The following is a 13,197-nucleotide window of genomic DNA, read 5'->3' as shown; positions in this document are numbered from 1 at the left end:
ATTAGAAGATGTATAGATGGCCGAATGGACAGTGTCTAATGGGCGGCACAGGATACAACATTAAAAAACACGATACTAACACGGCTCGATACGGGGCGTGTAGTGTCGGTGCCGGCATAGCACAACCGTAGTGTAGAGCGTGGACCGGAATCCTGGCACATAGCATTGGCATGAGCACGACACGACTAATAGGTCGGCACAATTTGGCCCGTTAAAAGCCCATATATCTCTTGTAAATATTTTTACTCCAAACCTTAATCATTCATTCCCTATTCCCCTCACTTCTCAGCCGCCACTGCACCTCCTCCCGCCCCCCCCCCCCCTTTCTTCTCTCTCGCTTTTTCTCTCTTGCTCCCCTCACCTCTCACCCTTCCCTCGCCATCGCCGCACCCATCCGCCACCACGGCCTCACCACCACCGTGGCATCCGCCACCACGGCCTCACCACCACTGTGGCTTCCTTGCCTCTCGAGGCCCCGCCGTCCTACACTGCCGCCATAGGCTCCCTGCCTCGCCGGGTCGACCTCCCCAGCCTCCGCCACCCTCGCTGAGCCAACTGCCCCGACCTCCCTCATCCTCGGAATCTTGGATCCCACCACCGCAGCCTCGCCATTCAGGCTAGTGCCACCGCCGCCGCCACGTTCTTCCCTCCCCTCGCCATCCCGGCTCCCGCCGCCATGGCCTTCACCAACGGCGATGGCGGTGGAGGTTGCCGGGCTCGAGCCAGCGTTAGCACGTCAGGCTGGGGCGGCACACAGTGCCGGAACAACTAAAGCATAATGCCGACCCGTGCCATGCCGAACCGTGAAGGCGGGTTCCTGCCGTGCCGTGCCATGTCATGCAGCCATAAGAAGATGTATATAATTTTTCTTCTCAGTACTGCGTAGGAATTCCGCTCCGAGTACCCTTATGTCCTGTGCTTCCATCTTTCTACTCGAGGTTGTCAGCTTAGGTTAACCCAAGTTCTAATTTGTAGTAGACAACACTTCGATGATGGTTCATGATGACAACATCGACCTGTACGCCGGCACACCGTCGTCCATCTGGAAACCGTACCTGCTTGTCTCCTGCTGGTCTGGTCGATGAAGGCGTCTGCAATGGTTAGCTATTGAGATAGCTAGATCTAATGTGGTAATAAAAAAATATAAGAAAGTAGTCACTAACGACGACTAAATAGCTGATCTATTTCATATAGTCCAAGAACATGTGAGAGAAGCGTGTAAGTCCAACAATATAAAATAGTTTTTTTATCTTCTATCTCCGCGGGAGCAGACTTAGTAGTAGTAACTAGACAGGTTGGCGCGCTATGCGCGCCCATATGAAAATGTTGATCTAAAATATTAAGAACTTGAAAATAATTATGTTTGAAGTAGCGTTATGTTGTGAAAAATAAAAGTTGTGACGAAACGAAAAATTGAATTATGAACTTAAGTTTGAATAAAATTTGTTATGTTGTTTATTTCTTTTTGGGCTGTACAATAGGATGTTTGTTTTAAAAGTGTATGAGTTTAAGGTGTTTAGTGTATGTATTTTGTTTGTTAGGGAAATTATATTTGTATATGTTATGTTAAAATGGTTCATTGGAAATATTGGAAGGGAAGTACAAGAAAGATTTGTTATGTTAAAAGAAAGAAATGGGTGGAAGCTAGCATAGGAAGGAAAAGAAAAAAAAATAGTGGACCCCACTTGTGAACAGTTTTGGGGGGGCCCACCTTGAACAGTATACGGGCCCCACTTTGGACAGTACCATGGACCCCATTCTACCGTACCCCTAGGGCCCACGTCGGGCCCACAAACAGTAGCACCACCCCTGAGAGCTCGCCATACTCAGGCCTTGTTTAGTTCCTGAGGCTGTAAAGGCAAAAAAAAAATTTGCGTCGGAATCTTCCTAATTTGAAATAGTAAATGAAGTCTATTTACAAAATTTTTTGTATGGATAGATTGTAAATCGCGAAACGAATCTAATGATGCTAATTAATCCATGATTAATCAATAATTAGCGGTTGGTACTGTATTAGCGGTTGGTACTGTAGCATCACTGTTGCAAATCATAGATTAAGTAGGTTCATTAGATTCGTCTCGCGATTTACAGCCCATCTATGCAAAAAGTTTTATAAATAGACTTCATTTAGTACTTCAAATTAACAAGATTTCTTCGCAAAATTTTGCGTTTACGATTTTTTTACGTTTACGAGGTCTAACTAAACAGGGCCTCAATTTCATTGCGGAGGCTTTTAGTGTGGCCATGGCCCACGGATATTTTCTTTTCGAGGTCGCTTTCGAGCCGTAATTAATGGCAGCCAGCGACTTATCGCCGATGGTGGAGGAGCGATAAGCATCCAGCTGTCCGCAGTCCAACGCTACACATGCCGGCAAGAAACCAAAATATCGAGCCAAGGCCGTCGTCATGTCTCCACTCGCCGGCGGCGGCGCCGATGACACGGAGGCGCCGCTCCTCCCCTCTCCGGCGGCCGGGAGGGTGCCATCATCAGGTGGCGCCGCGCCGCGCCGGAACTGGTTCGCGTTCCTCTGCGCCGCGCTCGCCTCCATGACCACCATGCTCCATGGCTACAGTACGTTATTTTCCTAGTTCTCACGTCCTGTGCTCAGGCCGCCGGCCGCCGCGCTCCTCCGTGCGCCATGCCATCTGCGGAGGTTTAAAGTTTAAACCTTGAGCCCATGGACGATGCAGATCAGACGCTGATGAGCGGCGCGCAGCTGTCCATGCGGGAGGACGTGGGCCTCAGCGACGGTGAGGTCGAGGTGCTGGCGGGGTCTATGAACGTGTTCATGCTCCCGTCCATTCTCGCCGCCGGGTGGGTCGCCGACCGGCTGGGCCGCCGGCGCACCCTCGTGCTCGCCAACGCCTTCCTCATGGCCGGCTCGCTCTCCATGTCGCTCGGCAGCACCTACCCCGCGCTCATGGCGGCGCGCTTCGTCACCAGCCTCGGCGCTGGGTTCGCCCGCGTCGTCGCTCCGGTCTACAACGCCGAGATCTCGCCGGCGTCCACGCGCGGCGTCCTCTCGTCGCTGGTCGACGTATGCGCGCAGTGCTTGTCTTCGCCTCCTCGATCTCGCTCGGTTGATGTGATTTGAATGTTCATCAGCTTCACCGATGATCTTGCTGGTGCAGATTTTCATCAACGTCGGCATGCTGCTCAGCTACGTGTCGAACTACGCCTTCGCCGGCCTGCCGGTGCACCTCGGGTGGCGCGTCATGTTCGCGATGGGCGTGGTCCCGCCGGTGTTCATCGCCGCCGGCGTGTTCTTCATGCCGGAGTCGCCGCGGTGGCTGGCGATGCGGGGGCGCCACAGCGACGCGCGCGCGGTGCTCGTGCGCACCTCGGACACCCCGGCCGAGGCGGACCTCCGGCTCGCAGAGATCAAGCAAGCCGTCGCTGACGCTGAGACGACTCAGCAGCAGCAGGCTGCCAGCCACGGCGGCGGCGGCAGCGTCTGGACGGAGCTCCTCCGGCCGTCGCCGCGTGTGCGGCGGATCCTCACGTGCGCCATCGGGCTGCAGTTCTTCGTGCAGGCGTCCGGTGTCGACGCCATCCTCCTCTACAGCCCGCTGGTGTTCAAGGCGGTCGGCGTGGCGTCGGACAGTGCCGCCATCGGCGGCACCGTGGCCATCGGGGCGGTCAAGACGTGCTTCATCCTGGTGGGCATGCTCCTCACCGACCGTGTCGGCCGGCGCCCGCTCCTCCTCGCCAGCACCGCTGGCGTCGCGGCGACCACGGCCTCCCTCGCCCTGACGCTCCGCCTAGCCTCCGGCGGCGGTGCGGCCCCGGCAGCGGTGGCGGCGTGCCTCGCGTCGGTGCTGGCCGTCGTGGCCACATACTCGGTTGGGTACGGGTCAGTGGTGAACACGTACAGCGCCGAGATCCTGCCGCTGCGGCTGCGCGCGCAGGGCTCGGGCCTCGGCGTGGCCGTGAACCGGCTCACCTGCGGGCTGGTGGGCATGACATTCATCTCGCTCGCCGGCGGGATCACCATGGCCGGGTGCTTCTTCTTGTACGCCGGGGTCACGGCGGCGGCTTTCGTGTTCGTCTACGCGCTGCTGCCGGAGACGAGGGGGCGGACCCTGGAGGACATGGGCGTGCTCTTCGACAAGTGAAGTGAGAGGGCACACGCGCACATACATACTTAATTATCATCAATTTGCCTGCTAGATTGTTCGATAATAATGAGTGATTACATGTTCCCCTTTCTTTCTAATAAAATTTACTGTAAAGCTCTTGCCACCCTTCTACACGATCGAAGTACACAGTAAATCATTTTTGTAGTTGGGGTGTTAAAGAAACAGGGACAGCAATCACTGGGCCTCTGTTTCTAAACTAGCTTTTGCATGTTGAGGAGAGAAGCCCAAACATGGAATGGTTCTTCAACGATTTAGTTTCTCTTCCATTTTGTTCTTGTAAATACACTCTTTCGTTCTTAATCAATCAATCTATTACTCAGTATATTATATAAGGGAGTGTTGAAAGAAATTACCACATTCGGTCTAGAAATTCCCACTTTCATCTAAAAATTAGGATATGTTTCATGCACAATGATTGAAACTATCATCGCCAATCAAAAACTAAAAAAATACTTATACCAAAATTATTTCAATGTAATATAAGCATGAGGCGAGAATAATATAAAGATGTATGTTCATAATAAGATATTGTATTTTTCTCCTAAATTCATGTTCCAAAAGGTGTTTCACAAAATATGACTGATGTAGAAAACATGGCGGTTTGAACCATTTGGAAAAAGAATTATAATAACAATATCCGGAAAATATAAAAATTAGTAAAAGACTATCTGAAGCAGGACTCTGTTTCACTGAACAATACAATGCCCGGGTGTGTGTCTTGGTGTGGTTCCGGAAGTTTTCCTCCTCGCTGATCATGCAAATACATGATGTTAGCAATTATTGATGCATGGAGATTACCGTGGCTTCATATGGAATTAAAACAACTTTTGTATGTGTCAGAGAAAGAATGCAAATTAGTTAGTTACCTGAAGGAATGCATGGAAATTTTTTGATCCAACCGTGCATATGCCTGAGCGCAGACCACATCAGCACGACTCTGTTTCAGCACCACAGAATATGATGTCCGGTGGGGCCACAGCTTTCCTCCCTGTTGATGCCACAGATATTTGACGTACGTACCACATCAGTGATTGATGAATGGGCACTACTTTAATACGATATACAAGCAATCAACAGTTAGTAATCTAAAATGAACTTTGGGCACACGGAAAGAACGCAAATTACCTGAAGGAATGCATCTCAACCTTGGATGTAGTGGATATCGCCTTTCCTGATATGGCTGATCTTGTTCCACTCGGCAGAGGTACCTGGCGATGACAAGGATTCCCACAGCTTCTTGCTGCAACGGAGCTTGAGGTATCTTGGGTTCACACCTGGCAGGTATCCTGGAAGAGCTTCCATGGTGGCATCCTGCAGCACAAGGCTATCGAGTGCTGGTACACCTTCCAGCACCTCCACGTTCGGGCAGCGGACGACCCTGATCTTGTGCAACATGAAGAGGTCGTTGATCCTCTTGAGCTTGGGGCAGTCGAACACGTCGAGTTTCACAACAGAAGTAAAGTTCTCCACGGATGCCAGGTTGGTGATTCCGTACAGGTACAGTTCCCTCAGAGCATGCCTCTTGTTGTTGGCGAGCCCCGGTGGAAGACACCTCAGCTTGCAGTTTTCTATGTAGAGTCTCTCCAGATAAGGCATGGCTATGACGGCTTTCGCATCCCCCTGCTCCTCCTCACAACCATCGTGGTGCATTTGTGACGTCAAGCAATTCCAAACTTGGGAGGCAACGCAATCCGTCTGGGAGATGTGTGCAGCAAGGCAGGTCCTCCAGCTCCGAATACCTCAGGCTTTTAAACTCCGCCGATGCTGGTGCGCACATCCAGTTGGGCAGATGGCATCCAACGTACCCCCCTATCACACGTAGATTCTCAATGCAGGTCGGAGGGCAGAGCTTTTCCAAGACCTCCTCCTGCTGCTGCTGCTGCTTCTCGTTGTCCTCTTCCTGATCACCACGTGGCTCTGCCGTCATATGCTTGCTTGCACTATGACTATTATAGTTCAGCTCTAGATAGTTGAGGTGGGCCTTGCTGCTAATCATGGCCTTCTCAGCCATCCAGCAGGCAGGCACCTTCTCAAGGCCATCTAGTGTGAGATCCCTAAGCTGAGAAAGAGGTGCTAGCTCTTGCAAACTGCACCAGCTATTGCTGCTGCTGCTGCCAGCATCCATGTCGTCGACGTGTACCGGGAACCCAACAAGTGACCTCAGATTTGATAAGCCACCAAACCCCTTGGGCACGGCACTGATGGTCGTGCCATTTAGCACTAGACTTGTTAAATGGACAAGTTTTGTGATGCTGCTAGGTAGATGGCCCAACTTCTTACAATTGAGAAGGTCAATGTGCAGTAGAAACTTCATCTTGTGGATGTCCTCTGGTAGTCTAGACACATCCGTATTCTCTAAGTGAAGGTACCTTAGGTGCTTCAGCTTCGACAGAGAGTCAACCAACCTATCCAAACTATTTGCAGACCAGATGTACAGTACCCGCAGACTAGAGAAACTTCCCAGCGAATCACCAGACTTCAAGTTTACTCTACAATATATAATCAATGTCCTAAGTGACTTTTGCCTTTGCAAAACAGCCCAGTCTGCTGAGATTCGTCCTAGTGAGAGGCGGCGGACAAGCATGCTGCTGCTACCACCACGAAGAGTAGTAGAAGCTTGCTTGTCATCAACCACCACCAGAGATTCGTCTCTTGTCATGTGTTCAGCAAAGGAGCGGACCACGTCATGCATGGTGCACCTGTATCGTGTGATAGAATGTTCTGCTGTAGGTTCTATAAGATTCCTATTGATTAGCTCTCGGTAGTACTGATTTGCTATGTCTTCTAACCCACCATACCCCTCGTGAAAACTGCTACTCGCACCCATAGCTTGAATAAATCCTTCACTGATCCACATTCTAGTAACTACATTCTGTATAATTTCTATACCTTTAGGGAAGAGTGAGCAGTATAGAAAGCACTGCTTCAGCTGAGGAGATAAATCCTCGTAGCTCAAATAGAGCCGGTTGTCCAGTTGCTCAGGCAGTCCGCCAACTGACCATGCAGGACTCTCCAAAACAGCCTTCCACTCAAGCTCGCTTGGGTACCTCGTGCTTAACAGGCCTCCGATCACTTTAATTGCAAGGGGTAAGCCATCACACTTTTCAAGAATATCCATCCCGATATTTTTCAGCTGCTCAATTCCAACTACCTGCGGTCAACAATCAATTTATTAAGGCCTCTTATTTATTATTACAAATTAAAATAGGGTCTGCACTGCTTGCTTATGTACATTTTCTCATCCACAACTGTCAAACAAGGGTCATTGTCATCTTCTTTTTTTCAGTTTTTGCACAAGCATAAAGTGTAGATTGGTCGGCACATTAAAAATTAGCCACATTTCTTACTATTATTAACTGCAAACACCTTTTGGAACCTTTGTTGTTATGAAAAAAATAAAATAGTTTGATGTAATTTTTTTTCTTGGGGGGCTACTTAATCGTTTGTCATTGATCAGCCGCAACAGGCCTATACCTTCCTTGTGGCCGAGCAGCGAGCCGGTGCACTGCCGACCACTAGTGGTGAAGGACGCGAACTGATCATAGATCAGTTGGTTAGGTCCCTTGTGGTGGAACCTACCCACCCGAGTTCAAGTCCTCGACTTGGCACGGGTGCTCACATTTTCTTGGATTTATTTCAGGATTTTTTGGCATTATGCTTTAAGTGTTAAGTGACGTTCCCGTCGATAACGAGGCGCCAATGGTGACTTCGGGAATCTCCAGATCTGCTGGTCTAGTCCTTTGGAGGCGCTCATAGGGGTAGAGTTTGCGTACATGTGTTCATAGGGGTGAGTGTGCGTGCGTGTTATGATCGTCTTCATTGTACTATGTTCTCAAAAAAAAACTAGTGGTGAAGGACGGGGGTGCCAAGTGTGCCAATGGCAAGGAAGTAAAGGATGTTGGCCCAATCATGCTAGGTTCACATGTGGGCAGTTTGCGATGGCAGATTCAGTGGTGGGCTTTCGGTCAGAGACATGAAATGGATCTAGCTTAGGGGCAGAGGCAATAGCTCCCTAGAATTGATGAGATTGAAAAGGATATCTCTCGAGACGTTAAGGATAATTTAGTCATTACCAAATAAAACCGTTCCTAAGATAAATGAGCGTGAAACTAATGAAAGTTGTCAAGTTGAATAGAATGGAACAAAATCTTACTATTACTAATTGGAGACTCCTTTTAAACCTTCATGTGAAGCCACTTAGGATTCTAAATGGACACTCTACAAAAATAGAGAAATTCTAGAAATTCTCACAAAAAACAAAAATATCCGGCCAGCAATTCGACAACTCTAATTATAATAGCCATTGGATCTAATATATTTCCAAATAAATTACTCACCTTTGTCATTACAAAAATAGACTAAAGTAACCACCTAATCTTCGTGTAAATTACCCACCTATGCCATTTTAAAAATAATACAAATAACCCCCAAAATTTACATATAATTTATCCAATTATATCATTATTAAAAATTAAAGCAACCCCTAAATCTGAATGTAAATTATATAATTATAATAAAATATTAAAGGGCATCAATATAAAAATTTAAATTACTATTTCTAACATTATTAATATAATATTTATATTATTATTTATATAAAATACTATCCACGATACGTGTCACCATGTATTTAGGTATGATAGGAGAGATAAGAATACCAATTCACAAACAAATGATTCAATTAAATATATATCAAATATAAATAGAGGTGTGATGCACAACAAAATCTATTGCAACTAGGAAATGATAAATATGTATTTTAGAGTATGTGTTAGAATATTTAATAGATGAAAGAGGGCATGAGATAGATAATTATATATAATTACTAGCTATGAGTCTTATTTTTATATTAATTCGAATTAGCCCGTGCAGAGCACGGTAATATAGACTAGTTTTAACTAATTACATGGAACTGAACTCTAAATTTTCTATGTTGTTGAAGGAATTGAGAGTTTTTGCGATGGCATACTACTCCCTCTGTTTTTCAAAAAAAAAAGAAGGACATGGTCGACCCACAGCAGTCTTTAGGTCACACTTTGAGCAGCAGCATTTTTTATGTTATATTGGCCATGACCATACAATTGGCATCAAATGAATATATATGAATTCACTATAAAATTTATATACTGTAATCTGATAATTAATTCTTAGGCCATTTGTTGGTAAAATTGATGAGTTTGAATCTTGGAGAGGTTTGGATCGTGCGCACACCTTAAAAAAATGAAATGCTGGGAGTAGTATAGACTGACCTGATTAGGTGTCAATTGTTTCTTGAGCAGGGACCAGGCATCCTCCTTGTCTAATGGGCTGACATGGTGTTGGTGGAAGGATTCTCCCATCTTTGAAGCTAAGTCTTTTAATCTTGTAGTGACAAGGACCCTGCTCCCCGGTTTATTCCCGCTGGCGTTTCTGATTGGAACACAAAGTACATTACTCCATGCCTTGTCACTCCAAATGTCATCCATCACCACCAGGAACTTGCTCGCCGACAAGGCGTCAGTGAGGGTCCGTGCAAGGAGGGACATGTCTCGCTCCTCACCATGATCTCTGCCAGCATGTTTGATTGCGGACCTCAGTAGCTCCGCATCATCAAAGTGCTTGCCGATGCTCAGCCATATCTTAGTTTTGAAGTGCTCTTGGATGGTTGTCTCTTTGAAGATCTTCTGGGCAAGGGTGGTCTTTCCGATGCCACCCATGCCAGATATGGAAACGACCTTGATGTTGTTGTTGTTGTCATCCATCATTAGCTCTTGGATAAGCAACTTCATGTCATTCTCGACATTCTTCCCAACAATGGCTGACTCGTCAAGCTCTGACATTGCCTTGCGGCTGGAGTGTTCAGTTTGGCTGGTCATCTGCCTGTCTTGATAAGAACCGAAGTTGATACTAAAGTTGAACTGATTAGCCCCCTTGCGGATGTCTTCCAGCCGCTGGTTCAGCTCTTTGATGCGGCTGCCAATCTTGTGCGCGAACACAGGATTCCGCAGGCAGAAGAGCAATGACTGGCAGCAACTAGGAGCCTTCTCATCCATGCAGCCATCTTCAGACTCCCTCCTCTTGTCAGCCTTGAGTTGGCACAGGTCTAGGATGTCGGTGGCATCGTACACGGCATCCTTGAGCTTGTTCACCCATCTTTGGACGCTCTGCTCGGTGATGCGCCTCCTCTCAGCATCCACCAGGAAGGCTTTGATGCTATCCGTGTTGTCCTCTAGCTTAGTGATCTCGCCGGATACGCCCAACAACATGTTCACCTCTTCTTCTACCATGCCCGCAATCAGATTCTTCACATAAGGTACCATGGCATCCAGGACGGCGGCCATGGCTTGACTGTACCGTACCTCCTGCACGGACAAATTAACCATCACACATTATTTCCATCCGGATAACTGCTGCATGCAGGTCCAGTTAGTGAAATTGTTACTCTAATCGGCATCCAAGGTATTTAAGGGCCGAGCTCCACTAAATCAGATTACATTAGTACCCATCTATTAGATCTTCATAATTTGGATTGCCATCAATCTATATTCAAACTGGATCTAAATATAATACTTCTATTTTATTTAAGGATAACAATTTAGGATTGCAATGCATAGTAGTGATATCGAAATTTTAATGTTTACATATTGAAAGGATTTATATTGCTGCTTGCTTACACCAAGGAGTAGCAGGGAGTTTAAACAGGAGTTTAATTATATATATGGTTGCTGACTTATTCTTTGTTTTTTCAGAAGGGTAGCTACAGAACTCTGAGTAATTGACATCCGCTAGCTATACTTGCATATGGTGCTTTAATCGATGTATATATTGATGAAACAAACTTGCATTGCTATACAGAATTCAAACATGAATTGAAGAGAGACTGATTCACCTCTATTTGCTGCAGGCGTGGCACCTCGGGTCTTGGGCTATGTGCTCTCGAGAATGCGATTAGCAGTGGAAAGCAAGGAGACAGGCAGCCAGGCAGGTATGAGCCAGCACTTATATGCTGTTGGTGGATCGGACCTGGAAAGAAGAGAAAGCTAGAAAATGATGATCCAATGCTTGTGCCTGCTACACACTCCTATGATCTAGTGCCAAACTTGGCGCCATGGAAGAAGTATATAGTTGTCCTTCTTCTACGTACAACCTTTGCTTCTTAGAAGTTCTGCTGGAACTAGAATATTTGTTTAATTACTAGCATCTCGGACCACACTCGAAACCCTTAATTTGCTCCATTGGCCCTTTTGCAGCTCTACATTTGTTCTTGGCGTGGTTTACCAAACGTTTTGGTTGCACGCTATCCCTTACCGCACGTCATGCCTTGCTTTATGATTAACGAATCCAATGTTATCCATGTTTGGAATGGAGGCTTTTCAAAGGAATTTTGAAGGAATTCCATTCCTGCGTTTTTGCTGACGTCATGGTGCGTTTGGAATGGAGGAATGCAACCTCCCGTACGTTCCTATGGAAAGTTTTGCTCGCCTGCACAGAACGTTTGGAATAGCATTCCGAGGCAATGTTTTCTGCTGAAGGTGAGTGAGAGGCAAGAGAGACACTGCAGCTGTCTCTGTAGTCCGGGATTGACGCCGAGAAAGTCCGACGCACGGCGAAGGCGAACTGCGGTGAAGGGACAGCCACCGTGTCCCATCTCACGTTGGAGAATGCTCGGCTGCCGACGGTGTTCTCCCCAAAAATGTCCGGCGTCGGAGCCCCGGCCGGTGTCTGCGGTTCAGAGATGCAAATTCAGACTACCCTTCTGTGGATAACAACGATGCAAATTCATCTGGCTTTGTGATCTTGACGGCTTCCGTTGTAGTGGCAGGACAGGACGGCTCTTGGTGTTCTCCTAATGTTCCTGGCATGTCTCAGCGATCAGTTGAATATGAGATTGCTAAAAGGTCCCTAGTACTGTACTGACTGATCGGTGTTCTCCTAATGTTCACCTTAAAGAGTTTCATTCGGTCTCAGCTCAGGTAAGTTCCTATTCTGACAATTTTTTGGTAGACTGAAGCTCAGTAATGGCAACTATGATAACCAACGGAAATTTTCAGTGTGCACGTTCTCATATATCATCTAGGCAGTCATATTCTGTCTACAGAAAAAAGGAAGTATTTATAAAACGTTAAACTCTGCCATGATCACAAACAGTTAGCAATGATGCAGGAATTTCAATGCAAAAAGCCATAGTTGTTCAGATTCTTGTAACCTACAACTATTATACTAGCATACCTTATCCAAATACTACTATTGTCAAAATTTAATTAAGCCATGAGAGCCTAGTTTGTGAATTGATTTCTAAAAATGTACTATAATCGGAGTGTAGTTTCGTAAAAATTACTCTAATCATACTATTCAAGGGTTCAAGATGCAGAAATTTATTGGTATAGACGACATTCAAGGGTTAATTATGCTGAAATCGGAGTGGATGGCAAGACGAGTGCTAAATCCAAGTTCTGAACTTGACAAAGTCCACTCTGTAACTGTAAATATGCGCCATCGCGCGATGACCCATCCTCCACTTCACCAATCCAATTACTCACTGTAGAATTACTCCTCCATTTCTGGTTTGCAGCAGCCCCACATCGCTTGGCCTGCTGAATCTGAGCATTTAATTGGAACAGAGGAACGTCTAGAGAGCGGGGAGAGATTGTTGTGGCACTGACATGTGAGCAGAGCCATATTTGAGTGCAAATTAAAATTGATTTTGCCTAAACACTTCACCCTAGTCCAATATAAATTTGGTAGCCCAACATATACACTATGATCTAGTTCTGTTGTGTAAGTGTGAGAAGCTTGTTTAAACATTCAAAAACGCAGTCAAAATCTGGTCAGAATCCATGTATTCAGCCTTAAACTGTAAATCGTCGAAGTCCGAAAAACAGCCCGAACCCACCCGTTAGACACTAGTTTTCTCCAAACTTCACTCACAAAATCTCAAACGCTTCTTTCTGGAACTTATATTCCTATGTTCCATCTTGACATTAAAATCAAGTTTGACCATAATATATAACATATTGACCCTCGAAATCCAGTCCAAACTTTGCAAAAAAAAAAGTCATCCATTTCACATCTCTGAAT

General features: G+C 46.6%; 2 protein-coding genes across 2 annotated transcripts; one reads left to right on the top strand and one right to left on the bottom strand.

Moving 5' to 3' along the window:
• Positions 1-2,240: 2,240 nt before the first annotated feature.
• LOC120645109 (polyol transporter 5-like) lies at positions 2,241-4,404 on the top strand. The gene is made up of 3 exons (XM_039921864.1): positions 2,241-2,572; positions 2,692-3,038; positions 3,133-4,404. The coding sequence occupies exons 1-3, from the start codon at positions 2,407-2,409 to the stop codon at positions 4,114-4,116; spliced, it is 1,497 nt and encodes a 498-aa protein (XP_039777798.1). The 5' UTR covers positions 2,241-2,406; the 3' UTR covers positions 4,117-4,404.
• Positions 4,405-4,637: 233 nt separating this feature from the next.
• Positions 4,638-11,090, bottom strand: LOC120645108 (putative disease resistance protein RGA3). The gene is made up of 5 exons (XM_039921863.1): positions 11,009-11,090; positions 9,390-10,481; positions 5,266-7,291; positions 5,007-5,128; positions 4,638-4,888 (listed from the first exon to the last, which is right to left on the bottom strand). The coding sequence occupies exons 2-3, from the start codon at positions 10,458-10,460 to the stop codon at positions 5,771-5,773; spliced, it is 2,592 nt and encodes an 863-aa protein (XP_039777797.1). The 5' UTR covers positions 10,461-10,481; positions 11,009-11,090; the 3' UTR covers positions 4,638-4,888; positions 5,007-5,128; positions 5,266-5,770.
• Between the last annotated feature and the right edge of the window lie 2,107 nt (positions 11,091-13,197).

The sequence above is a fragment of the Panicum virgatum genome, chromosome 8K (assembly GCF_016808335.1).
Source record: "Panicum virgatum strain AP13 chromosome 8K, P.virgatum_v5, whole genome shotgun sequence".
In the NCBI taxonomy this organism is placed as follows: Eukaryota; Viridiplantae; Streptophyta; class Magnoliopsida; order Poales; family Poaceae; genus Panicum; species Panicum virgatum.
Note: the sequence above shows the minus strand (reverse complement) of the source record. Positions and strands in the feature narration are given on the sequence as shown.

What these genes read in the sequence shown, in the direction of transcription:
- LOC120645109 (XM_039921864.1), top strand. Translation starts at nt 2,407, where the DNA reads ATGTCTCCACTCGCCGGCGGCGGCGCCGATGACACGGAGGCGCCGCTC. An exon ending in CACCATGCTCCATGGCTACA is followed by an intron (nt 2,573 to 2,691) that starts GTACGTTATTTT and finishes TGGACGATGCAG; the next exon opens with ATCAGACGCTGATGAGCGGC. An exon ending in TCCTCTCGTCGCTGGTCGAC is followed by an intron (nt 3,039 to 3,132) that starts GTATGCGCGCAG and finishes TTGCTGGTGCAG; the next exon opens with ATTTTCATCAACGTCGGCAT.
- LOC120645108 (XM_039921863.1), bottom strand. Translation starts at nt 10,460, where the DNA reads ATGGCCGCCGTCCTGGATGCCATGGTACCTTATGTGAAGAATCTGATT. An exon ending in AACAATTGACACCTAATCAG is followed by an intron (nt 7,292 to 9,389) that starts GTCAGTCTATAC and finishes TGTTGACCGCAG; the next exon opens with GTAGTTGGAATTGAGCAGCT.